The sequence below is a fragment of the Mus caroli genome, unplaced genomic scaffold (assembly GCF_978045245.1).
Source record: "Mus caroli unplaced genomic scaffold, Mus_caroli_1 scaffold_6, whole genome shotgun sequence".
NCBI lineage: Eukaryota > Metazoa > Chordata > Mammalia > Rodentia > Muridae > Mus > Mus caroli.
In genome coordinates this window covers 31,105,416-31,131,498 of record NW_028227261.1, presented here as the reverse complement: position 1 = coordinate 31,131,498, position 26,083 = coordinate 31,105,416, and the positions used below count along the sequence as shown (strand labels likewise).

The following is a 26,083-nucleotide window of genomic DNA, read 5'->3' as shown; positions in this document are numbered from 1 at the left end:
CTATTCGGTGTGAAAAGAGCTTTCTTTTCAGTTGAAAGACATTGTAAGTCCTTAACCCTGAGTAAAGAAAGAGCAGGGAGTGTCTGAGCTGGGCAGCACATTGTATTGTCTGTGCCTGACTATGATGCACAGTCATCTTTCCTCTAGACTGACTACTTTCCTACTGCCTTAGTAACATGCCAGTATAATCGTCCTTCATAACTTTGTAGCAATTTGAGGTGTATGGAAAGCTCTAAAAGCTAGGCAGGTGTGGTGGCACTCAACATTTAATCCTAGCATTCAGGAAGTAGAGGCAGATTGGTCTCTGTAAATTCAAGGCTAGCCTGGTCTACAGAGTGAGTTCAGACTAGTCAGGGACCCAGGCCCACGTGGTGAGATGCTGTGTGAAAAACAAAGAGAAGAAAAAGAAAAACCCCACTGTGTCAGAGGAGTGAGATCACTGATAGTGCTTGGACTTGGTTAGTTTCCAGTCACCTTTTCAGGCTTGAGATGTAACCTATAACCAAGAATCCACATCTCAGGCTAGGAGTGGATTTACTTTTAACATTTTTTTTTTACTTGTATTATTATTATTTTTACATGATTGGCATAGACTACAGAATATCTTCTTGGTAGTGAAGATACAGAAACCAAAGATGAAAAAGAAACAGATAAAGAAAATACAGACACCAGTAGTGACATTGGCAAGTCTGTTGCCCTCTGTGTCCCCAAGCCTCTCTCTTCAGACTCCACCTTACTTCTGTTTAAGGACAGCTCTTCTAAGATGGGGTAAGTTCTTATAAGGAAATACAAAATTCTTTTGGATTTCTGAAGACTTGTCTTTCTTAAAGGTGTGTGAGTGTGTCTGTGTGCGGGTGCCTGAGGAGGCCAGAAGAGGGCACTGGATCCACTGCAGCTGGGAACCAGTCTTGGGACCCCTAGAAGAGCAGTGTGCACTCTTAACTAAAGGCCGTTTCTCCAGCCCATCCTTGAATTTTTTTTACAAGAGAATAGGAAGGAAGAACTCAGGCAGTTTACTGTTTTATTTTGTAGTTACTTTCCTACTGAAGAAAAGTCAGAAACAGATGAACACTTGGGCAAGCAGTCTGACAAACTGGGTAAGTAAGTAGTGATCCTTATGTAGAACGCTTCTTTAGTTCTGATATGTAAGGCCATAGTCTCAAAGTTTCTTCCTTCCTTTTTTATTCTATTGATGGCACATTCTTACATGTAGCAATGACAGGGATTTATGAATTAAAATAGTTTTCATGGCCCATTTTTTGAGTTACTTTTGTTTATTTTTTTAACATTGACTTACTTTTACTCTGTGAGCATGAGTGTCGCACCTGTGTGAATGCGCGTGCCTGGTGCTCACAGAGGCCGGAGCGGGTCCTGGACCAGGACTTACAGATGGTTGTGAGCTATCATGTGAGTCCTGAGAATTGAACCTGGGTCATCTGTAAGAAAGTAAGGGCCCTCCAGGCCCTGGGCTGCATTTCTATAGTTGACCGTGGACATGGGGTAGATCCTGAGTGGGTGTGTGTTGATTTGTTGATTGAGGGAAACATGAGATATTTCTATGCAAAGATCAAAGAAAAGTATGTATTTAGACAGAAGAGAAGGAAGAGAACGTCCGCGTGTCACTGAGCTCAGAGTAATGAGCCCTAAGTATACAACGCTCTTGTCAGGATGACTTGGAGCCTAGAACTTAAGTGGTTTGCCAGTGAATTTCACCTGTTCGATTCTCCACTCTCTTTTCTAAACAAATGTACCTCGTTCCTGTGTTCAGAATGGTACCTCTCTCCTCTCCTTTAGATGAGGATGACTCGAGTTCACTGCTAACAAAGGAGAGCAGTCACAATAGCAGCTTTGAGCTGATCGGTTCCACAATTCCATCCTATCAGCCTTGCAACAGACAGATAGGCCGTGGGGCAAGTTTTCTCCCTACAGCAGGATTCAGATCGCCGTCCCCTGGGCTGTTCCGAGGGAGTTTGATCAGCTCGGCTTCTAAGGTAAGGCGGGGAGAGTTGTTCTCATCTCTGTTCGCTGCCCACATTGCTAAATAGAGTGTGTCCCAGCCAACCAACTCCCACCACCGAGGTGCTCAGCTTTAGAAATCCACCCGCTTCGTGTATTAGCAGGCGTTCTTGCTTACAGGTAGTTTTCCTCGGGCTCTGTTGACAGTACATTGTCCTCCTCACTGCGGTTGCCTGAGAGCAGATGACATATTGCAAGTAGCAACTTCTGTTGTTGTCGTGACACTGGATGGCATTTGTGAAATGTTTTGCTTTTGTTTTTGTTTTGGTGCCAGAGTTCAGGAAAACTGTCTGAGCCTTCACTTCCCGTAGAGGATTCCCAGGATCTGTACACCGCCTCCCCAGAGCCTAAGACACTTTTCCTAGGAGCAGGAGACTTCCAGTTCTGTTTGGAAGATGACACTCAGAGCCAACTGTTGGATGCAGATGGGTAGGTAGTTTTGTGTTTCTGTGGGTGGGAAAAAGGCTGGGTGCTGCTTAATTTTGTTTAAAAATAAAATGAGCTTCTGTCACTCCATCTGCGCTTTCTCTTCTGAGAAAGAGAAGGTGTCCTGGCCATTAGTCTTATATTCCACGAGTTTAAACAAAGTCTCCAGAAAATAAAATGTAAATACCCCTTGCTGGCATTCCTATCCTCTGATCTTATTTCATATACACAGTCCTTGTATTATAAGGGCTTTCTCTGTTCATCCCTTTGTGTTCTGATTGTTGGGTAAATTAGGATATAGCACCCATCCCTGATCTATCATTAGAAGCCACCTTTATACCTTAGAAGTTAGTCTTTATACCTCACCTTTTGACAAGCTTTGCCCATCCTCCTTGTCTAGGTTAGCATGAGGCTAAACTTGTTGCCTGGGTTGAGGCCCAGTGTTAGTTACTGGTCTTGTGGCTCTGACAAGATCCTGAGAAAGCCTCTAAAAAAGGAGGTTTACTTTGAGTGCCGGTTCCAGTGGCCATCATGTGTCACAGCAGAGCAGTCATGCCAGCAGGAGCACGGGCATGGGGCACATTGCCCCCACTGTCAGGAAGAAGAAAGAGATGACTTTCATCTTCTTTTCTCCTGTTTAGTCAGTCCCTGACCCTGGCCCATGGAATGTCCCACCCACCGGTAGAGTGGATCTTCCTGCCTCTTTTAGTCTAATCTAGCTAATCCCTTGAAGACACACCCAGAGATGTGTTTCCATGGTGATTCTAAGTCCCTTCATCTTGAAATTCACAATCTTCACATTTAGCGTCTTGTTTTTCTTTTTATAATTTTTCAAAATTATCTTTTGTTTATCTTGTGTGTGTACATGTGTGAGCACAGATGAGCTGCCGTATACATGAGAAGGTCATAGGACAACTTGCTGAAGTTCGTTCCCTCTATCATGTGAATTCTGGGAATGGAACTGAGCGCCTCAGGCTTTGCAGCGAGTGCCTTTCCCACTCAGCGGTCTTGCTGGCCACGTTCAGCTTCTAACCCTGGTGCTGGAAGTCAGGAGGTTTTTACCTGTCATTTGTCTCTCCTCTGGGTAATTTCCGACACTTCACTGTACTCGTAGATTTTTAAACATTAGAAATCACCGCCATCGCTATCAGGCTGTGAAGCCCCAGTTGCCGCTGGCCAGCATGGACGAGAATGCCATGGATGCCAACATGGACGAGCTGCTGGATTTGTGCACTGGACAGTTTACATCTCAGCCTGAGGAGAAATGTCAACCAAGGAAGAACGACAAGAAAGAAAACATGGAGGAACTTTTGAATCTCTGCTCGGGCAAATTTCCTTCTCAAGGTAAATGTTCTGCGAGAGTGTCCAGGTTAGCACAGCTAGAATTCAGTCAGCTTGTGTCACTGTCCCTGGAAAGAAGCTCTTGCCCCTCTCTGTAAGTGCACAGAAAACAGGGATGTGATGGAATCCTGTCACTTCCTCACCTTTACAGTGACAGTGTCAACTTAGGACTGCTTTAACTTCAGCATCACAGTGCATAACTTAATCTCTCTATGGAGGTTAGAACAGTGTCTGGGGAGTAAACGTTGCATGCTTGCTGGAACAGGAAGCGGGCTCTATGAGGTAATTGGATGTTCACTTTGTTCATGACTGTCTTCCTGGGGCTCAGCACACAGTAAATATGAGGATGGATTTGTTGAAAGAATGGATGGTGAACTTTCCCACCTAAGAACTGAATTGAGCTGGTGGATCGCTTCCTTCCTTACTGGCCTTTCCTTGTTGAGGTAGATGCCTCCCCAGTGGCTGCACTGGGGCTGAGGAGTCAGGAGAAGGAGAGCAGCACAGAAGACCCGATGGAAGAGGCGCTTGCTCTTTGCTCCGGCTCTTTCCCAACAGACAGGTGAGTCTCAAAGGTTGTTGGGAACACAGGAAGATGAAACCCTAGGCTCCGCTGGCATGGTGACGTACACCTTTAATCCCAGCACTCTGGAGACAGAGGCAGGCGGATCTCTGAGTTCCAGGACAGCCAGGGATACACCGAGAAAACAAAAGCAAAACAACCACCTAAGCAATCCTAGGATCCGATTCTCTGTGTTTAGCAACAAGCTAATTAACTTTGGGAAAGGCAGATCTTTTAAGGTGACTACAGTTTTTATATAAACTAAGTATTGGCAAAAATCAGGGAAACCTCTGTTTGTTCTGGTGAGCTGCTAGGGAAACAAGTACAGTAGTTTCTCAGAGCTGATAATAGAATTGCCATCTGATCCAGCAGCTCCACTTTGGCTCTAGAGAAGTCTGAGTGGTGGCACATGCCTGTCACCTCAAAAAGAACCTCAGAAAGCCTATTTGTGGTATGTGCTTAGAATCCAATAGTCTAGAAACAGGCAAGAAAATCAAGTCAGGCCAGGTAAGTGGCTCAGTGGGTAAGGATAGTTGACACCAAGCCTAAAGACCTGAGTTCAATCCCTAGTGTCTAACATGGTGGGAAAGAACCAACTTCCACAAGTTGACCTCTGGCCTCTTTATGTAGTATAGTAGTTATAATGTGTGTGTAGTTATAGATGCACGTGCCTGTACATTCACACACAGAAAATAAATAAATGTATAAATAAATGAAGGCAAGAAGGGTAAGGTCAGCCCTGCTACTCCTTTCTTATACATAAATGAATAAAACAGGTTTTTATAATTTGTGTTTAACATAATTTGATAATAGCCAAAATAAAGAGGAAGTGTGGCTGCTGACTTGTTAAGGTTATTGTTGCTGTGATAAAACACCATGACAAAAAGCAAGTTGGAAGGGCTGGAGAGATGGCTTAGTGTTTAAGAGCACTGACTGCTCGTCCAAAAGTCGTGAGTTCAAATCCCAGCAACCACATGAAGGTTCACAACCATCTGTAATGACATCTGATGCCCTCTTCTGGGGTGTCTGAAGACAGCGACAGTGTACTCATCATATAATAAATAAATAAATTTTCTTTTTTTTTTAAAGCAAATTGGGGGGGGAAAGGGTTATTTAGCTTACTCTTCCTCATCACTGTTCATCATCAAAAGGAATCAAGACAGAAACTTAGGCAGGGCAGGAATCTGAAGACAGGAGCTGATACAGAGGCCATGGAGGAGTGTGCATACTGACTAGCTCAACCTGCTTTCTTATAACCCAGGACCACCAGTCCATGATGACCTCAGTGGGCTGGGCCTTCTCCATCAGTCACTCATTAAGAAAATGCACTACAGGAGCTGGAGAGGTGGCTCAGTGGTTAAGAGCACTGGCTGCTCTTCCCAACAACCTGGGCTCGATTCCCAGCAATGGCATGGCAGCTCACAACTCTCTATAACTAGGCTTCTAGAATCTGACATCTTCACACAGACATATATGCCGGCAAAACACCAATGAGTATAAAATAATAAAGTGAAAAGAAAAAGAAAATGTCCTATACACTTGCGTACCACTCTGTCTTATGGAGGCATTTTCTCAATTGAGGCTCCCTCCTCTGTGATTATAGCTTGTGTCAAATTGACATAAAACTAGCCAGCACATCTGCTAAATAGAATTTATATGCATTAAATGGCTTTAAAAGGAAGGAAATTTGTTTTTGTTATTTGAGACCAGGTCTTCCTATGCAGCACATACTGGCCTGGAATTCACTGTTAGTTCAGGCTGACCTCAAACTAGTAATCCTCTGCTTCATCCACCAAGCGTGTACATCACATCCAGCCAATAGGAAGGAAATTAGGACACATGCTTCAACATGGAGGAACCATGAAGATATGCTAGGAACAAGAAACACTTGTCACTGAGGGACAAGTGCTGTATAAGTCTGCCTGTATAGTCACTGCAGTAAGCAGTTTGACAGAGACAGTGAGACTAGATGGCGGCTGGAGAAAGAGAGGAAGCTGTGTTTAGTAGGCATAGAGTGTTTACAGCTGCAGGACTTCGGAAGTTGCTTATATAATAGTTTCAGCATAATGTTTTTCTGTTTTGTTTTGAGACTAGGTCTCATTCTGTAGCCCTGGCGGACCTGGACCTCACTCTGTAGACCAGATTAGCCTCAAACTCACAAAGATCCTACCTGCTTCTGTCTCCCAAGTGCTGGAATGAAAGGCCTGGACCACTACACCCAGGGATGACTAGCCTTTCTGGTCAGTCCACCCTGAGCATCCTTATCTCTGCCTTATAAGGCTGTAGTTACAGGTGGGCCACTCTGCCAACCTGGCACTGATGTGGGTTCTGGTTTCAAAACTCCAGTTTTCACAGTAGCAGAGTAAATGCTTTAGTCCTCAGGCTCAAAACACCTTTTTAAAAAGGCAAAATGCCTCATCTCCTGCTTCCTAGGAGAAATTTCTGGTGCTGATGAGTGTCTTAAGTCCTTAGCTTGGCTGGCTGCTTGTGGTGTGTTTCAGTAACTTAGTGTTTTGTCTTCTAGGGAGGAAGAGGGTGAAGAGGAGGAATTTGGAGACTTCCAGCTTGTTTCAAAGGAGAATGGATTTGCTAGTGACGAGGTGAGTGAGGAGAGCACAACCAAGCTCCACACGGTGCTCCCCTGCCTTTGTTCTTGAGAACTGAGCTTAGCGTCTTACCAGAAGCAGTGTCCCGTGATGAGGCATGGGGACAGAACTTTATAAATCCTCTTGTTGCCTTCTGGTTTTGTCTCATGGTGCTGGAGCTCAAACCCGGGACCATGTGCCCGTAATCCTAGTACTTTAGGAGGTTGAGGTAGGTTTGTGAGTTCAAGACCAGCCTGTGCTACACAGCTGGACTGTCTACAAAGTAAACAGTTTAGGAACAGGGGAAGGCGCACACGACTCTGTTCCGTGCTCCAGGCGTGGCAGCACTCCCTTACTGTGATCCCTGTTGTCGGCCTGTAACTGAGTTTGCTGCTCTGCCGTGGCAGGGTGAACACAGTGACTCCAACGATGAAGACCTGGCCCTGGACCTGGAGGATGATGAAGAAGAGCTCCTGAAGCAGTCTGAGAAGATGAAACGCCAAATGTAGGTGCTCTGTCCAGCTTTTAGACAGTTCTCCCAAGTTGAGGTATAGCCTGCTACCTTTTTACATAAACTTGCTGGTTTGGTTTCTGCTTTTCGAGATTAACATTTAAACCATTAACATTTCATGGCCTCGAGGCAAATGAGATGACTGAGCAGGTAAAAGTGCTTCCTGTGCAACCCTGACTGCCAGGAAGGCAGTCTAGATCCCGTGATGAAAGCAGAAAACCAATTTCGAGAGGTTGTCCTCTGATCCACACCTGCGCCATGGCGCACATATGCACATGAGTAAGTTTTTTAAAATCCTTCTGTGGCCACTTCTTGTTTTGTTTTTTGGTTTTTGAGACAGGGTTTCTCTGTTTAGCCCTGGCTGTCTTGGAACTCACTCTGTAGACCAGGCTGGCCTGGAACTCAGAGATCCGCCTGCCTTCCCACCCCCCACCCCCCACTGGGATTAAAGGCGTGCACCACCACGCCTGGCTTCTGTGGCTACTTCTTGAGTACTCAAAGATGGTTCTGTTTCCTTAAGTGACATCAATACCAAATATTTCTCAATTCCTCCCAGACCCAATGACATTTTCAGTAGCATTGCTTCCTACTCTCGTCGTGTCCTGGAATAGTCTCTCTCTACTCAGGTGTGCTCTGGCTGTTTGTTAGATAGGTATTAGTCATGTGGCCCAAGATCAGGAGAACTGAGTCAGTCCCTATGCCCTAAGACTATGCTGATAACTGACATTGGCAGGAACTGCTCCTATGAAGTCTGTCATTCCTGGTTTTCTTGATTCTCATCTCGGACAAATGGCCCGCTTAATTTTTTTATATTTAAAATATTTGTCACTCATGAGAGTAAAACTTTTATTAGAGTATTCAAAAGAATGTATGAGCTAGGGATATAGGTCATTTGGACTTGCCTTGTATGAATGAGGCCCTGAGCTTAATCTCTACCACATACTACTAAAAACATAGGTGGATGGGTGGGTGGTGGGTAAGCTAATGGAGGGATGGACAGATGAACAGGGATTGGCAGTGAAGCTCAATAGTAAAGCACTGCATAGTATGTGTAAGGTTCTGGTTTATCCCCAGCACCACAAACGTGAAGGGAAGGATGGGGGTGAGGGAGGGAGGAGAGCAGGGAGGGAGCTGTTGATATCAATTGGCCAGAATGTATGTGAAAGCATTGGTAATATATTTCCTCATAACATCTGAGATTTAAACAATTTCTCTGTGTGTTTCACTTTGCCTCTTGACTTTCCCTCATAGCATATCCACAGTATCATAATTTTAAAGCAGTTTCACAAAGATAATTTGATAAAGATCCAGTAGCTTATAGCATGTGCATGACTTTTCCATTCACGTCAGGACATCATATTGATCTCTTATTAGATTTATATTGTTGCTTTTGGCCTGTCATTTCATCCTCTTAAGATCCAGCTGGGATCTCATTTGTCACCTGTCTCTTTAACTTTTTTGTGTAACTTTAGAATATAACCAGGTCTTCCCCCCCGCCCCCCCCCCCCCCAGAGGTAGTAGTATTTGTTAAACTTTATTTAACTGCAGAGATTTTCAAATCAGTCCTTAAAGAATGGCAACCAACCGGGCAGTGGTGGTGCACGCCTTTAATCCCAGCACTTAGGAGGCAGAGGCAGGCGGATTTCTGAGTTTAGGCCCGCCTGGTCTACAGAGTGAGTTCCAGGACAGCCAGGGCTACAGAGAAACCCTGTCTCGGAAAAAAAACAAGAAAGAATGGCAACCAAAGATGAACTGTCAGCAACATTACTGAGAAGCCTGGGAAGCCTGGTGACTAATGGCCATTGAAGGAACTCTACAGGAAGCCTAGCATTTAGAGGGAAAATACAATATATCTCTGATTAAGAGGTCATCTTTCAAGCTAGGCACAGTGGCCGTGCATTTAATCCCAGCACCGGTCTACACAGTGAACTCCAGGACAGCCAGGGTTACATAATGAGAACTTGTCTCAAAAAGCAAAATAACTCATCTATCAGACCCACCAAATTTCTGCTCCTTGTGACCATAGAGAACAGGACTTTGAAGGCTGCCTTCTTAAAGAGAATGAAGTTAGAAAAATTAATAGGCTGGCGGGTGGTGCAGACCTGTGACTACCTACTTGAATGCTCATCTGGGACAATGATACGTCAAGGTCACCCTGGCCTACAGAGTTTTAGCTATCCCAGGCAACTTACCAAGAAGTATCTCAAAATGTAAGAGTAGAGCTGAAGTATCGAGAACAGCCTCACTTGTGCAAGGCTATACACTCAGTCTCCAGCACCTCACCAGAAAAGAAAATAGAAAAGACAAACTGTGATTGTGTGGACAACAGGGAGTTCTGGTCTTGCTGTATCAGACTGTTCTCTAAGCACTGATGAGTTTAAATGCAAAACAAGTAAGTTTGCACCACCTAGCAGGTGCTCCTAAATACGTAGTGAAAACTACGAGATTTCTGGGACCAGGTGACGGCTTTAGGTAAAGCTAGTGGCTGTGCAAGCCTGATGGCCTGAGTCCGATCCCCAGAACCCACCTATTGGAAGGACGCAAGCAAGCCAGCTGGGTGTGTCGGTGTGCATTTGTAATTCCCCACATCATAAGAGATAGGAGAATGGAGGACTGGAGAGACGGCTCAGTAGTAAAGAGTTAAGAGGACCCAGTTTCAGTTCTTAGCACCCACATGGTAGCCCTCAACCATCTGTCACTCCAGTAACAATGGGATCTGACATCCCCTTTTATCTTCTGTACACACTGCAAGCATGTGGTGCACAGGCAGAACACTCATAAAATAATCAAGTAATTTTAAATGTTTTGGTTTTGGTTGGTTGGTTTGGGGTTTGATTGATTGATTGATTTTTTTTTTTAATTTCTGAAAGCTTTTATTAATTTATTCCTCCCAAAAGAACAACTGCAAAGGTGTTGAAAAGTCAAGATTTTATTGTTTTCATAACAAAATTGGCTTAGAACTGGATCACTTGGCCCATTCTCTTCTTGTCACCTCCCAGTTCAAAATGCTTGCATCTCTTAATAGCCAACATCCTCTTAGATCTGCAGTTGGACTCAACACATTCCAGTCTCAGCACAATCTTCTTTGTAGTTTTAGCCTTTTTACGGAAAATAGGCTTAGTCTGCCCACCAGAGCCACTCTGTTTCCTGTCATAACGCCGCTTTCCCTGGGCATAAAGAGTCCTTGCCCTTCTTTTACTGTGTCACGTTGTGGGGTGGGTGCTTCCCGCATTTCTTGGAGAATGTCCAGCGGGTCTTAGGCACGTTCACCATGTTCGCAGGATCGCTATCAGCTCGGAAAGAATTGATTGATTTTTAAACAGAGTCAGTCAGAATGACCTGGGAGCTTGGAGGCCAGCTAGCCTGGACTATACAGTGAAGCAGCTGAAATAGAGATCCCATAACACAGTGGAAGCCTAAAGCCGCCACCCACAAGGTGTCCCCAGACCTGCATACAGGCACTCACACACAAAATACATTTTTAAAGTTTTCTGGCTGTAGAATTGCCCAAGCTAGGTTGAATCCATCTCCTACATGGGAGCCAGTTGGTCTCTCTGAGCCTCCTTACACGATTTCTATACGAACAACTCTAGATCCCTCCAGAAGGAGTGGCATTTTTAGGGTTATAGCTTCGAGTCTCCTTGCGTCTTAGGCGTTCTCTTTATTAGCTAGCAAATGACAAGAGGTATAGGCTAATGGTGTCACCTGTAAAGTACAGCAGCTGGCACACGGTCTGGGTTAAGTGTCCAGCGTTTAAATATCAAGAGTACTTTATATTATCAAAGTGTGTTATTATAATTGAAACCTACTATTAATGGTTCTACGTTCTGCTTTCCTTTATTACTAACCCTTTGGCTGTTCCCACATGTATATCATGCATTCTGCTCACATTCCTGTGCCCTCTCTCATCCTCTCCAATCCTGACAGCTGTCACCCCACCCCTCACCCCACTAACCCTATCCTACTTTCAGCTTTGTTTTGGCTCTGATTTCCTGGGTTTGATGAGGGCTGTCCTGTGGGGCTGTCCACTGGGACAGGGATAACCATGGGGGTTTTCTGCTTTTCTTACTGTATCCATATTCTGTGTGTGTCCGCTGTCTAGTCTCTAATGTTTCCAGTTGCTTTCTAGGAGACTGAAGAAATACTTGGAAGACGAGGCAGAGGTGTCAGGCAGTGACGTGGGAAGTGAAGACGAGTATGATGGGGAGGAGATTGATGAATACGAAGACGACGTCATTGATGAGGAGCTTCCGTCTGATGAGGAGCTGGAGAGTCAGATCAAGAAAATACACATGTTAGTATTCTAACGAGCCCTTCTAAGCAGCAAGACGCCCTGGGGCAGCCTTGTTACCAGGCAGAATGGTCCTGGTGTCCGACACCTTGTTTCTGTTGTAGGAAAACCATGTTGGATGATGATAAGCGACGACTACGGCTATATCAAGAGAGGTACCTTGCTGACGGGGATCTACACAGTGATGGACCTGGACGAACAAGAAAATTCCGATGGAAACACATAGGTATCTTGGTCCTTTAGAAAGAAAGGATTCCAATGTACATATCTGTCCACTTTAAGATGGTAAATAGCAATCAGAACTAAACCAGGAGGCTGAAGATAGATGCTTGCCTAGAACACAGATGCTCTGAGCTCTATCCTCAGTAACACATTAGAAAACAACTGGGCATGGCCCTGTGCCAAGGGCCTGCCTCAGCTTGAAGAGGGATTCTGACAAAAGGGGTATCTGCGAGCAGTGTCAAATCTTGGGTCCAAGCTGACAGTCTGTGTTCTGCTCCAGAATGTTCTCCTGTGTTCTGCTCTCCAGACAGTTCTCTTGCTATTCTAAAAACTCTGTGGATAGTTCATCTCTTGCAGATCAAAAGCCCAGTGTTTTTATTTTACATATTAATTCAGTCATTACTCCATTTTGATTATCCCATGACCTCAGCCCCTTGATTCTTAGAGAAAACAAGCACTAACACAGACAGTAAGATAGCTGGGTGGGACCTCGCCCTGAAATTACCATTTTGATCATGCCTGTAAACTAGCTCCGTCCCAGGCTAACCTGGAACTCAAGAATCTACCTGCCTTTGTAAACATAAACAGAAAACTTAGCTGAGTGGGATCTTGCCTTACAATCACTGCTCCCTAATTTTCCTCATCTCCCTCCTCAGTATCTTTCTGACCAGCTGGCTCATAGTGCAGCTGCCTCTGCCCTTTAGATCCATGAAGCTCCTTATACAATTCATATTGCATCCTTATATTTTGTGTAGTTGAGAAATTATGTATTTTTGAACTCATTTTCAGCATTCTGTCCCACAGCCTTAAGGGAGTCCTGAGGGTCATTTTGCTGAGACATAGACATGTCCTTGCCTCCCAGACTCATGCTGTCTCTGATTATCATGGAATCAGTACCTTGGCAGAGGACATTCCTCAAAGGAGGACTGTGAAAATATGTACATTGTTAAACAAACAAGCCTCTCATCCCCAGGAAATGTCAACACTTGACACTCGTGGAGGCTCACGCCCTGCTGGCTCTGGTCAGGGGCAGAAACCATGTCAGACTGTCCCTTCCATGACCAAGCTGGACTTGGCAGCAGTGCCTGCCTATGAGCCTAAGGTTTGGGAGGTAGAGGGAGGACAACCGGGAGGCAGGATCATCCTTAGCTCCATAGCAAGTTCAATGCCAACCTGGATGCTTGCAACCCTTTCTGGAAAACAAGCACAAACAGAAAAAAGCACCAGGCTGTGTGGAAGATGTGGCTGTATCCACTGATTTCCTTTTGTGGCTGGGAAAGGTTTATGTCAAAGCGTTCACAGATAGGGGTTTGGTCTGTGTCTGTCTGAGCACTCGTCTGAGGATTCCCCAATGCTAAGCTCCTTACCTCTCTCCTTTAGATGATACCTCCCAGATGGATCTGTTTCACAGAGACTCCGATGACGATCAGGTTGAAGAACAGCTTGACGAGACCGAAGCCAAGTGGAGGAAGGAACGGATTGAGCGAGAGCAGTGGCTTCGGGAACAGGTAGAAGAGTCCAAGAAAATAGCCTGTTCTGACTTCACCTGCCATATAAACTTAGCAACAACATATTTAATCCTTTTAATCTTGGGGTTTGCTTCCCTCACACTTGCCACACACACACACATACACACACACACTGAAAAGGTCACCATAAGTAACTCTCTGGCTAACTATCCAATGTTAAAAAACATGTATTTTAGTAATAGGAGTTTTATCACATTCCTTTAATCCCAGTATCTGGATGGCAGAGACAGGTAGATCTCTGTGAGTTCCGTATGTGCACGTGGGGTCAGGGAGAGGGGTGTGTTTGAGTACAGTGCCTGTGGAGGCCAGAAGAAGGTGTCAGGTCCCCTGGAGTTAGAGTTCCAGGCAGTTGTGAGCTAGCTGCCTACATGCATGCTGGGAACCAAACCTGGGTCCTAGAGAGGAGTAGCACATGTTTCTAAGCACTCAGCCGCCCTCCTCACCACTCAGACATCCTCCTCACCACTCAGACATCCTCCTCACCACTCAGACATCCTCCTCACCACTCAGACATCCTCCTCACCACTCAGACATCTCTCCTCACCACTCAGACATCCTCCTCACCAGGCATCTCTCCTCACCACTCAGACATCCTCCTCACCACTCAGACATCCTCCTCACCACTCAAGCATCTCTCCTCACCACTCAGGCATCTCTCCTCACCACTCAGACATCTCTCCTCACCACTCAGGCATCTCTCCTCACCACTCAGGCATCTCTCCTCACCACTCAGACATCTCTCCTCACCACTCAGACATCTCTCCTCACCACTCAGACATCTCTCCTCACCACTCAGACATCCTCCTCACCACTCAGGCATCTCTCCTCACCACTCAGACATCCTCCTCACCACTCAGACATCTCTCCTCACCACTCAGACATCCTCCTCACCACTCAGCCGCCCTCCTCACCACTCAGACATCCTCCTCACCACTCAGACATCCTCCTCACCACTCAGCCGCCCTCCTCACCACTCAGACATCCTCCTCACCACTCAGACATCTCTCCTCACCACTCAGACATCCTCCTCACCACTCAGCCGCCCTCCTCACCACTCAGACATCCTCCTCACCACTCAGACATCCTCCTCACCACTCAGACATCCTCCTCACCACTCAGACATCCTCCTCACCACTCAGACATCCTCCTCACCACTCAGACATCCTCCTCACCACTCAGACATCTCTCCTCACCACTCAGACATCTCTCCTCACCACTCAGACATCTCTCCTCACCACTCAGACATCCTCCTCACCACTCAGGCATCTCTCCTCACCACTCAGACATCCTCCTCACCACTCAGGCATCTCTCCTCACCACTCAGACATCCTCCTCACCACTCAGACATCCTCCTCACCACTCAGACATCTCTCCTCACCACTCAGACATCCTCCTCACCACTCAGACATCCTCCTCACCACTCAGACATCTCTCCTCACCACTCAGACATCTCTCCTCACCACTCAGACATCTCTCCTCACCACTCAGGCATCCTCCTCACCACTCAGGCATCCTCCTCACCACTCAGACATCCTCCTCACCACTCAGACATCCTCCTCACCACTCAGACATCTCTCCTCACCACTCAGACATCTCTCCTCACCACTCAGACATCTCTCCTCACCACTCAGACATCCTCCTCACCACTCAGACATCTCTCCTCACCACTCAGACATCTCTCCTCACCACTCAGACATCCTCCTCACCACTCAGACATCCTCCTCACCACTCAGACATCCTCCTCACCACTCAGACATCCTCCTCACCACTCAGCCGCCCTCCTCACCACTCAGGCATCCTCCTCACCACTCAGACATCTCTCCTCACCACTCAGGCATCCTCCTCACCACTCAGACATCCTCCTCACCACTCAGGCATCCTCCTCACCACTCAGACATCCTCCTCACCACTCAGACATCCTCCTCACCACTCAGGCATCCTCCTCACCACTCAGACATCCTCCTCACCACTCAGACATCCTCCTCACCACTCAGACATCCTCCTCACCACTCAGACATCCTCCTCACCACTCAGACATCCTCCTCACCACTCAGACATCCTCCTCACCACTCAGGCATCCTCCTCACCACTCAGACATCTCTCCTCACCACTCAGGCATCCTCCTCACCACTCAGCCGCCCTCCTCACCACTCAGACATCCTCCTCACCACTCAGACATCCTCCTCACCACTCAGCCGCCCTCCTCACCACTCAGACATCCTCCTCACCACTCAGACATCCTCCTCACCACTCAGCCGCCCTCCTCACCACTCAGACATCCTCCTCACCACTCAGACATCCTCCTCACCACTCAGACATCCTCCTCACCACTCAGACATCTCTCCTCACCACTCAGACATCTCTCCTCACCACTCAGACATCTCTCCTCACCACTCAGACATCCTCCTCACCACTCAGACATCTCTCCTCACCACTCAGACATCCTCCTCACCACTCAGACATCCTCCTCACCACTCAGCCGCCCTCCTCACCACTCAGGCATCCTCCTCACCACTCAGACATCTCTCCTCACCACTCAGACATCCTCCTCACCACTCAGACATCCTCCTCACCACTCAGACATCTCTCCTCACCACTCAGGCATCTCTCCTCACCACTCAGACATCCTCCTCACCACTCAGCCGCCCTCCTCACCACTCAGGCATCCTCCTCACCACTCAGACATCCTCCTCACCACTCAGACATCTCTCCTCACCACTCAGACATCTCTCCTCACCACTCAGACATCTCTCCTCACCACTCAGGCATCTCTCCTCACCACTCAGACATCCTCCTCACCACTCAGCCGCCCTCCTCACCACTCAGACATCCTCCTCACCACTCAGACATCCTCCTCACCACTCAGACATCTCTCCTCACCACTCAGACATCTCTCCTCACCACTCAGGCATCTCTCCTCACCACTCAGACATCCTCCTCACCACTCAGCCGCCCTCCTCACCACTCAGGCATCCTCCTCACCACTCAGACATCTCTCCTCACCACTCAGGCATCCTCCTCACCACTCAGACATCCTCCTCACCACTCAGGCATCCTCCTCACCACTCAGACATCCTCCTCACCACTCAGACATCTCTCCTCACCACTCAGACATCCTCCTCACCACTCAGGCATCCTCCTCACCACTCAGACATCCTCCTCACCACTCAGGCATCCTCCTCACCACTCAGACATCCTCCTCACCACTCAGACATCCTCCTCACCACTCAGACATCTCTCCTCACCACTCAGACATCCTCCTCACCACTCAGACATCCTCCTCACCACTCAGACATCTCTCCTCACCACTCAGACATCTCTCCTCACCACTCAGACATCTCTCCTCACCACTCAGGCATCCTCCTCACCACTCAGGCATCCTCCTCACCACTCAGACATCCTCCTCACCACTCAGACATCCTCCTCACCACTCAGACATCTCTCCTCACCACTCAGACATCTCTCCTCACCACTCAGACATCTCTCCTCACCACTCAGACATCCTCCTCACCACTCAGGCATCTCTCCTCACCACTCAGACATCCTCCTCACCACTCAGACATCCTCCTCACCACTCAGACATCTCTCCTCACCACTCAGGCATCCTCCTCACCACTCAGGCATCTCTCCTCACCACTCAGACATCTCTCCTCACCACTCAGACATCTCTCCTCACCACTCAGGCATCTCTCCTCACCACTCAGACATCCTCCTCACCACTCAGACATCTCTCCTCACCACTCAGACATCTCTCCTCACCACTCAGACATCCTCCTCACCACTCAGACATCTCTCCTCACCACTCAGACATCCTCCTCACCACTCAGACATCCTCCTCACCACTCAGACATCCTCCTCACCACTCAGGCATCCTCCTCACCACTCAGACATCCTCCTCACCACTCAGGCATCCTCCTCACCACTCAGCCGCCCTCCTCACCACTCAGACATCCTCCTCACCACTCAGACATCCTCCTCACCACTCAGACATCCTCCTCACCACTCAGACATCCTCCTCACCACTCAGACATCCTCCTCACCACTCAGACATCCTCCTCACCACTCAGACATCCTCCTCACCACTCAGACATCCTCCTCACCACTCAGGCATCTCTCCTCACCACTCAGACATCTCTCCTCACCACTCAGGCATCCTCCTCACCACTCAGACATCTCTCCTCACCACTCAGACATCCTCCTCACCACTCAGGCATCCTCCTCACCACTCAGACATCCTCCTCACCACTCAGACATCCTCCTCACCACTCAGACATCTCTCCTCACCACTCAGACATCCTCCTCACCACTCAGGCATCCTCCTCACCACTCAGGCATCCTCCTCACCACTCAGGCATCCTCCTCACCACTCAGACATCTCTCCTCACCACTCAGCCGCCTCTCCAGCCCTTCTCTGCTTTCAGTCTAAGGCAGCAAAGCTTGTAACAAGGAGAACAAATGGCAGCAGCCGGGCTTTACAGCCTGGCCTATCTTCTTTCTTGAATATATCATATTTTTTGGAATATCTTCTTTTTGTATATATTACTATTTTTTGTTTGTTTTGTTTTTTGGGGGACAGCATCTTACTAGTATCTCTGACTGTCCTGGAACTCACTCTGTAAACCATGCAGCCTCAAACTCATAGACATCCACCTGCCTCTGCCTCTGGAGTGCGAGGATTAAAGGCCCAGCCTTTAATTTTATTGTATGTATATGGGTGTTTTGCCTACATGTATGTCTGTGCACCACATGTGTGCCTGGTGCCAGCAGAGCCCAGAAGAGGGTGCCAGACTCCCTGCAAATGGAGCTATAGACAGTTGTGAGCTGCCATATGGGTTCTAGGAGTTGAACCTGTATCCTCTGGAAGAACAGCCAGTGCTCTTAACCACTGAGCCATCTCCCCAGCTCCCTTACACTGACTATTTTGGAAAACTGAAGGCAATCTAATGTTGCTTGAGTTTGTTTTGTTTATTTTGGAGGCAGAGGCTGGTCTCTCATTATGTATTCCACACTGTCCTCGAAACCTGCCTCAGATCTCCAAGTGCTGGGATCATAGGCATGTGCTATACCTGGCTAATACTGTGATCTCCATGCTCAGGCTCAACAGGGGAAAATTGCTGCTGAAGAAGAGGACATTGGGGACGACAGTCAGTTTATGATGCTAGCCAAGAAAGTCACAGCCAAAGCACTGCAGAAGAATGGTGAGCTCTTCGTTCTTTTTTGTCTGGCAGCTTGGATTGTGAGTGCTGGTGCCTTGCAGGGGACTCTAACCTTCAGGGACTGTGGCAGCTAACATAAGCCATTCTGTAATACTGTCTTAAAGGAGCCATCGAGGTGAGGAGAGGCAGAAGTTGTCTCTTAGCTGTTGGTCAGTAGAAACTGTACTTGGGTTTATGTAGCTGTTTTGGCTCGAGTGTTGAGGCTTGGCTGGTGAATTGTGGCTTCTCTCTGAGTTGCCCAGGATTTATCCGCTCAGTTATTAGGGCTGGCATCTGAACATTGGTGTACCAACCTGCAGAACCATTTCTCTCACGGTACTCCACTGCACCAAGGACTGTTTTCTCTTACATTAGTCTTTGTTCATGATTAACTGACAAGCTCAGCTTCATTGTTTCCTTAGTGACACTTGCTATAGTCTTAAAGTCATGAGTATAAAATAAACAAGAGTTCTTAGCTTGTTAAATATAGCAGGAATTGGGCTGGTGAGATGGCTCAGTGGGTAAGAGCACCCGACTGCTCTTCCGAAGGTCCAGAGTTCAAATCCCAGCAACCACATGGTGGCTCACAACCATCTGTAACAAGATCTGGCGCCCTCTTCTGGAGTGTCTGAAGACAGCTACAGTGTACTTACACATAATAAATAAATAAATCTTTAAAAAATATATATATATATAGCAGGAATTATACCCAGCTTTGCCCAGAACACTTCTTTCTGTGTTTTCTTTCCAGCCAGTCATGCTGTGGTTGTTCAGGAATCAAAGTCTGTGCTCAGAAACCCTTTTGAAACCATCAGACCAGGAGGTGCTCACCAGGTTAGTTGGGACTATGTCAATCTGACATCATGGTCTGCAGATCAGTCTGTCTGTCATCCCGGGGTGAGGGTGGAGGGTGCACACAGGACGTGGGAGATCAGTCAGGACATGCAGATCAGTCTGTCGTCCAGGGAGGGAGGTGCACACAGGGCCTGGGGGGTCTTGCGTAAGTGGAAATGCATCCCCTCAGTACCAGGGTCAGGGTGGGCGGCCAGGGATAGACGCCCTTCTCCTTCTTGTTGGCACTGTGGTTTGATAGCAGGTAATTTCTCTCCTCAGCTGAAGACAGGCTCCCTGCTAAACCAGCCCAAAGCTGTGCTCCAAAAACTTGCTGCCCTGTCTGACCTCAACCCCAGCGCTCCCCGAAACTCAAGGAACTTCGTCTTTCATACACTCTCTCCCACCAAGGCAGAGGCAGCAAAGGACTCATCTAAGCCTCAGGTGGGATTATAGGTGGGACTTCCCAGATAGACTTTACTTGTGGGGATTTGTTTTTTAAAGATTAGTTTGTATTTTACCTACATATATGTACATGCACTGTGTGTGTGTGGTACCTGGGGAGGCCAGAAGAGGGTGCCAGATCCCCTGGGACTGGAGTTACAGACAGCTGTTAAGCTGTGGGTGCTGGGAACAGAATCTAGTCCTCTGCCAGAAGAATAAGTGCCTAAACCACTGAGCCATCTCTCCAGTCCCAGAATTGTGTGTTTTATTTTTAAAAAACGTGTGTGTGAGTGAGTGAGTGAGTGTGAGTGTGTGTGTGGGTGGTTGGGTGTGTGGGTGTGGGTGTGTGATGGTTTAGTGGGTAAGAGCACTTACTATGCAAGCATGAGGATCTGAGTCTGAATCTTAGCACATACAAACGGCAGGCATAGCTGTATGGTTGTGCAATTCTATAACCCAAACATTGGGCAGAGAGAGGCTGCTGGCCAGCTATCCTAGCTGAAGTGTGAAACTTTGTGTTCAGAGACAGACTGTCTTAAAGGAACCCGTCAGAGAGCAATGGAGGAAGATGCCAATGTCCTCCAGCTTCCACGTGCATGCACATGAATACATCACACACACACCCAAAAAAGCAAAACAAAATGAAGTAAAAATTCTTATCTAACAGCTGTTATGGTGTTAGAATGTTTCACGTCTCAAGAATTTATAGCGGAGTTGCTGCTCCAATGGACAGTCAGCTCATCAGCTTTTAAATTCGCCTTCAAACTTTGTTTTTTGTCTGTTAGTTATCTGAACTCACTGAAGGAAAACACTTGTGTGTGTCTTGACTCCGTCTGTGTTCTCTCTAGGTCAGAAGAAGGGGACCGTCGTCAATGATGTCACCGTCTCCTAAGCGGCTAAAGACAAACGGAAGCAGTCCAGGGCCAAAGCGAAGCATCTTCAGATACTTGGAAAGCTAACGCCATCCAGGATGCCAGTGTCTGTGGAAAGTACTCAAAGTAGGTCTATTTCCTATTTCCTCCGATGACCTCCCCTTCCCTCAGAATCAGCTCGTAATGAGCCGAGCTTCCCTTCTCCCCACACAGCTCTCAAGAGCACTCTGCTCTCCGAGTGTTATTTTTCAGTTTGGCCACCAATCTCAGCACAATAGAGTGCCCAGCATCGGCTTACAGAATAATTGAAGTCTCACTTCTTCCGTTAAGCACTTGACATTTTTTCCTAGCAGTTTTCCTGGGTTGACACCACTTTCAAGGCGAGGTGTTCGGAGGAGGAAGAAAGTGTGGCATTATAGAAAATTACAGAAAGCACTGAAAGCCAGCCTGGGATGAGGCTCCCACAGCCACACGACCCTTAACACAGTACCAGGCCGAGCAGTATGCACCCGGCTGTTGCATCGTCCTGTTCCTTCTGTGTCATGTAAACTTCTAGTCTTGATCTTCGATTAACCTTCATCGCCTTTGACATGAGGACTTGAGCTGGTACCTAGTTCAGAAAGAGGTTATCCCTCCCTTTCGGCAGTGTGAGAGGAAGATAAAGGGTTATACCCAGTGTCCACCCACACTGGATAATCAACAGAGAACAGACCTTCCCCAGGACTAGAGTTTCAACTTAAAGCATTTGTTCGAGAGCCTCCCTCCCTTCTGCAGAAACCTGACCACTATTTATTGCTGCTTTGGGGCTGAGTTTCTTGCCCTGACCATCAGAGGACATTTTAATATTTCATTACTAATATTGAGAGCAGACCAGTAGAATTTAATAAAAACGTTAAAGAGAACTGCTATTAGTCGCTTTCTTTGACCAGCTACTAGGCTTTCAGAAGCATAGACCAGTTCTCTTCTATCAGAGCGGAATTCGTGCTGCTTTGCAAAAACCATTGCAGGTGAGTGTTGGCTTCGGTGTTGAAAGCTGAGCATGAGAAGTTGGATGAGGTTGTGTCCATCTTATTGAGAGACATAAAGCAGCCTGTCCGACTGATGAGATTAAGATGTAGGCTTTCTGTTAGGTGCTGGGGCTTTTGATTTTGTTTTTTTCTAATACTCAGGATGCTGACTTGGACAGAACATACGTCTGTATATTTGTAATCTTGTAATGGGAGAAATGTGTACAAAGCTGTTTTAATATGTATGTAGGTTTTCAATAAATCTCATTGCCTTGTGGGCAGGACTTGCTGTCCAGCTTCAGTGGTCATTTCTTCGGTCAGTGCCTAAGGTAAGAGAGGGTTTCATTTTCAGGATGCTCCCTCCCGGGAACTCTGCGTCCAGCATAGAGGGTGCTGCGGCTGCCCCTCACTGGCTTCTCCATCCCCAGGAAGTGATCAGACAACCCACTCAGTGGTCTGAATTCAGAGCTGCTCATGAGGAGAGACTTCATACAGTCTACCTCCTCTGAGAGACACTTCCCTTGGCTGGCCTCCGTGCACTTCAGTGTTAACTCTGGGTCTGAGGTGATAGTTATTGCTGCTCTCTCAGTGTTATCAAAAGCACCTAATATAGGCACCCCTCAGCCCCCTGAGCACACTGAGGGCCTTGCCTAGGCTCAGCAGGCACTCCAGCCTTTCCACATGCTCTCCTTGGGAGAAATGAAAAAAAAAAAAAAAGAAAGAACTGACCACTAAATAGAAGAAAATCAGGAGAGATGGAGAGATGGCTCAGTGGTTAGGAGCACTGGCTACTCTTCCAGAGGTCCTGAGTTCAGGTCCCAGCATCCACACGGTGGCTCACAACCGTCTGTAATGGAATCTGACGCCCTCTTCTGGTGTCTTAAGAGAAAATCAGTACCTGGGAAGTAAATTGCTTTTCTGAGTCTCTGGGTAAATGCATTCTATTTTCTTACTCTTGCTGCATTTCATGTATTTTGTGTGTGTGTGTGTGTGTGTGTGTGTGTGTGTGTGTGTGTGTGTGTGTGTACACACATGGAGGAATAAGAGGATAATGTGCAATTGTTAGTTTTCTCCGTCCACCAGATAAGCCTTGGGGATTGAACCCGTGAGGTTTGGCTGCAAGTGCCTTTACCTGCTGAGCCGTTTTCTATTCGGTCTATGTGTTCCCAGAATAATGCCTCAGAGACTTTGTGTTTGAATAAATGCCTAGGCCATAAGCCTGGGCCTGCTCCTCCACTAGCTCATAACTTAAGGAACCCTTTTATTCCAGTCTATGTCTGCCACACAGTTAGTTACCTCTCCTAAGCTTCCAGAGGCCCCACGCCTCACTCTATCCCAGGTGCCTTTCGCCCTCCTATTTCCTGCCTCAGCTAGTAGGTCATCAGGTTTTTATTGACCAGCAGTGCTTACATACAGGGCACAAGAAGTTCTCACTACACTTGAGAGAAGAAAAATGTAGTAGAGAAGAAAAAAATGTAGTCTTTATAGGTCACTTTTCACTATGAAAATATACCTGCCAGGGATTGAAGTGTTTCTGCCTGACCATTGTCCAGGGTATTGAGCTTCTGTCCTGACTCCTCGTAGGACTCAGCTTCGCCATCTTGGAAATTACCTATTAGGAGGAATTAGAGCCTAAGCCTATGTCAGTATCACTCCTTTGTCTCTTCCTCATTGTATACGGAATTAGGGGCAGGCAGTATTGAACTCATTTAATCCAGTTTCTATCTTATCTAACCACTTCAGTCCACAGTTGCATAAACTATGTAGACTCTTTCTATAAAGTATCAAATTATGTTCCCCAAATCTCTGGAGGCCAACCCTCTCAGATCTCCATAGGATCCCCTGTCATCCCAACTTCTCTGCAAACTCCCTGGTTTAAGATTTTTTTTGGGGGGGGCTGGTGAGATGGCTCAGTGGGTAAGAGCACCCGACTGCTCTTCCGAAGGTCCAGAGTTCAACTCCCAGCAACCACATGGTGGCTCACAACCATCCGTAACGAGATCTGGTGCCCTCTTCTGGAATGTCTGAAGACAGCTACAGTGTACTTACATATAATAAATAAATAAATCTAAAAAAAAAAAAAAAAAAAGATTTTTTTTTCTTTGTTGTTGCTGGGTGTTTTTTGTTTTGTTTTGAGACAAGAATTCTTTGTGTAGTCTTGGCTAGCCTAGAACTTGGCTCTGAAGTCTAGGCTGGCCTCAAACTCACACAGATCTACCTGCCTCTGCCTCTGCCTCCTAAATACTGGGATTAAAGGTGTGTGTCAGGCCGGGCGTGGTGGCGCACGCCTTTAATCCCAGCACTTGGAGGCAGAGGCAAAGGCAGGTGGATTTCTGAGTTCCAGGACAGCCTGGTCTACAAAGTGAGTTCCAGGACAGCCAGGGCTATACAGAGAAACCCTGACTCGAAAAACCAAAAAAAAGAAAAAAAAAAAAAGGCGTGTGCCACCACACCTGCTTAAAAGTTCATTTCTAATGGCTTAGAGGCTGCTCTTCCAGAGTTGAGTTCAGATCCCTGTAGCCATGTCATGTGGCTCACAGTTGCCTGTAACTCCAGCTCCAGGGGAATTCAACTCCGCCGCCCCCTCCCCATGCACTCTCATGCACAAACTCACCCTAACACATAATTTTAAAATAATAAATATAAATCTTGAAGAAATAGTTATCGCTGTTCCCCTACCCCTCAGGTAGGAAGAATAAAGAGCACTCTTGTCCGTTGCCAGGCCTTTCTCTAGCTTCTTTCTTAGAACTTGTATCTGGAATCCGCTCGCCTATTCCTGCTCTGCAGCCAGGGCTGTGCTCTGGACTTCAGCTTCTTCCCAGGTACTGCAGTAGTCTCCTGATGTCCCCACTTCTGCTTTTGCTTCCCTTGCATCCAATCTACATAAGCAGCCAGAAGGTGACCTTTACAGATACATAATGAGTGGAGGATGCACTGTCTTAAGCCTCTCCCCAGGGGAGGGTTGGTGATCACTGGCAGGGGATTTGCTTAACAGGCACAGGTTTGGGGTTCAATCCCTAACCACAAAAACAAGCTTTTCATAGCTGGATGTGGTAGTGAATGCCTATAATCCTAGCACTCAATAGGCAGAGGCAGGAGGATTGCCATAAATTAGAAGTAGCTGCAGGGGGACTGTAATAGTGAAACCCTGTGTAAAAGAGACTGGGGAGATTGGCTCAGCAGTTAAGAGCACTGGCTGCTCATCTACAGGTCCTGAGTTCAATTCCCGGCAACCACATGGTGGCTCAGAACCGTTTATAATGAGATCTGACGTCCTCTTCTGTCTGAATCTCTCTTCTGTCATGCAGGAATACGTGCAAACAGAGTACTCATATACATACATAATTTTTTTTTTGTTGAGTTTTTTAGTTTTTCAAGACAGGGTTTCTCTGTGTAGCCCTGGCTGTCCTGGAACTCACTCTGTAGACCAGGCTGGCCTCGAACTCAGAAATCCGCCTGCCTCTGCCTCCCAAGTGCTGGGATTAAAGGCATGCGCCACCACTACCCTGCTCATCTTTTTTTTAAAAAGAAGATCAAAGACAACTAGGGCCAGAGAAATGGCTCAGCATTTAAAAACACTTCATGAGTTTGGTTCCCAGCACCCACATGGCAGCTGTGAATACCTAAGCCATCTGTCAGGTCTCCTGTTTTTGTATTTTTGAGGTAAGAACGTATCAGTATAGCCCAATAGAGCTGGCCTAGACTTCGCTGTGTAGCTTTGGCTAGCTTTAAATTCACTGCACTCCTCTCTTAGCCTCCACAGTGTCAGGATAAGGGTGTGAGCCACCATGCCTGGCTTGCTTACAAAGCTTTCCAGTGTAGGATGGAGTAGTAGAGATGACTGTGAGACAAGTGGTGTGACTTTAGATAAATCATTCTCTAGACTACCCTGCAACCAGAGGGTGCTCATGGACACTGACTATGCAGCTCACTGGGTTATGGTTGGTCTAAAGGTATGATGGAATGTGGCATGATTATACACATTTAACACTGCCTATCTAACACGCTGCTCAGGAAGGGCTAGGGCTGATGCCTGGGTGCGCTGTGGGTAGAGGAAGCCACCCTCAGCAAAGCTCTTCAGTCTCCCAGCCCATGGGGCTGATCCAGCAGCCAATGACAGTGCTGTACTGAATCATTGACAGGTGTAGGAATGGAGGCCTATGGGTATTGCCAGGGCTCTCCCAGTGAACCAGGGAAATAGGCCTGGCTTTGTGTGTAGCTGGTGTCAGCCTCACAACCTTTTGAGAACAAGGC

General features: G+C 47.1%; 1 protein-coding gene and 1 pseudogene across 1 annotated transcript in view; one reads left to right on the top strand and one right to left on the bottom strand.

Moving 5' to 3' along the window:
- Positions 1–20,942, top strand: part of Clspn (claspin) — a 37,974-nt gene extending 17,032 nt beyond the window's left edge. Inside the window, exons 11-25 of the mRNA XM_085839516.1 lie at positions 593–768; positions 1,033–1,097; positions 1,795–1,991; positions 2,291–2,445; positions 3,557–3,786; positions 4,231–4,342; positions 6,867–6,942; positions 7,335–7,432; positions 11,568–11,732; positions 11,834–11,955; positions 13,332–13,459; positions 18,576–18,678; positions 19,427–19,509; positions 19,789–19,950; positions 20,799–20,942. Of these exons, the coding sequence (XP_085695642.1) occupies positions 593–768; positions 1,033–1,097; positions 1,795–1,991; positions 2,291–2,445; positions 3,557–3,786; positions 4,231–4,342; positions 6,867–6,942; positions 7,335–7,432; positions 11,568–11,732; positions 11,834–11,955; positions 13,332–13,459; positions 18,576–18,678; positions 19,427–19,509; positions 19,789–19,950; positions 20,799–20,909 (1,983 nt within the window). The 3' untranslated portion in view covers positions 20,910–20,942. The remainder of the gene's footprint in view (positions 1–592; positions 769–1,032; positions 1,098–1,794; positions 1,992–2,290; positions 2,446–3,556; positions 3,787–4,230; positions 4,343–6,866; positions 6,943–7,334; positions 7,433–11,567; positions 11,733–11,833; positions 11,956–13,331; positions 13,460–18,575; positions 18,679–19,426; positions 19,510–19,788; positions 19,951–20,798) is intronic.
- Positions 10,393–10,711, bottom strand: LOC110292797 (large ribosomal subunit protein eL42-like; annotated as a pseudogene).
- Positions 20,943–26,083: the final 5,141 nt, after the last annotated feature.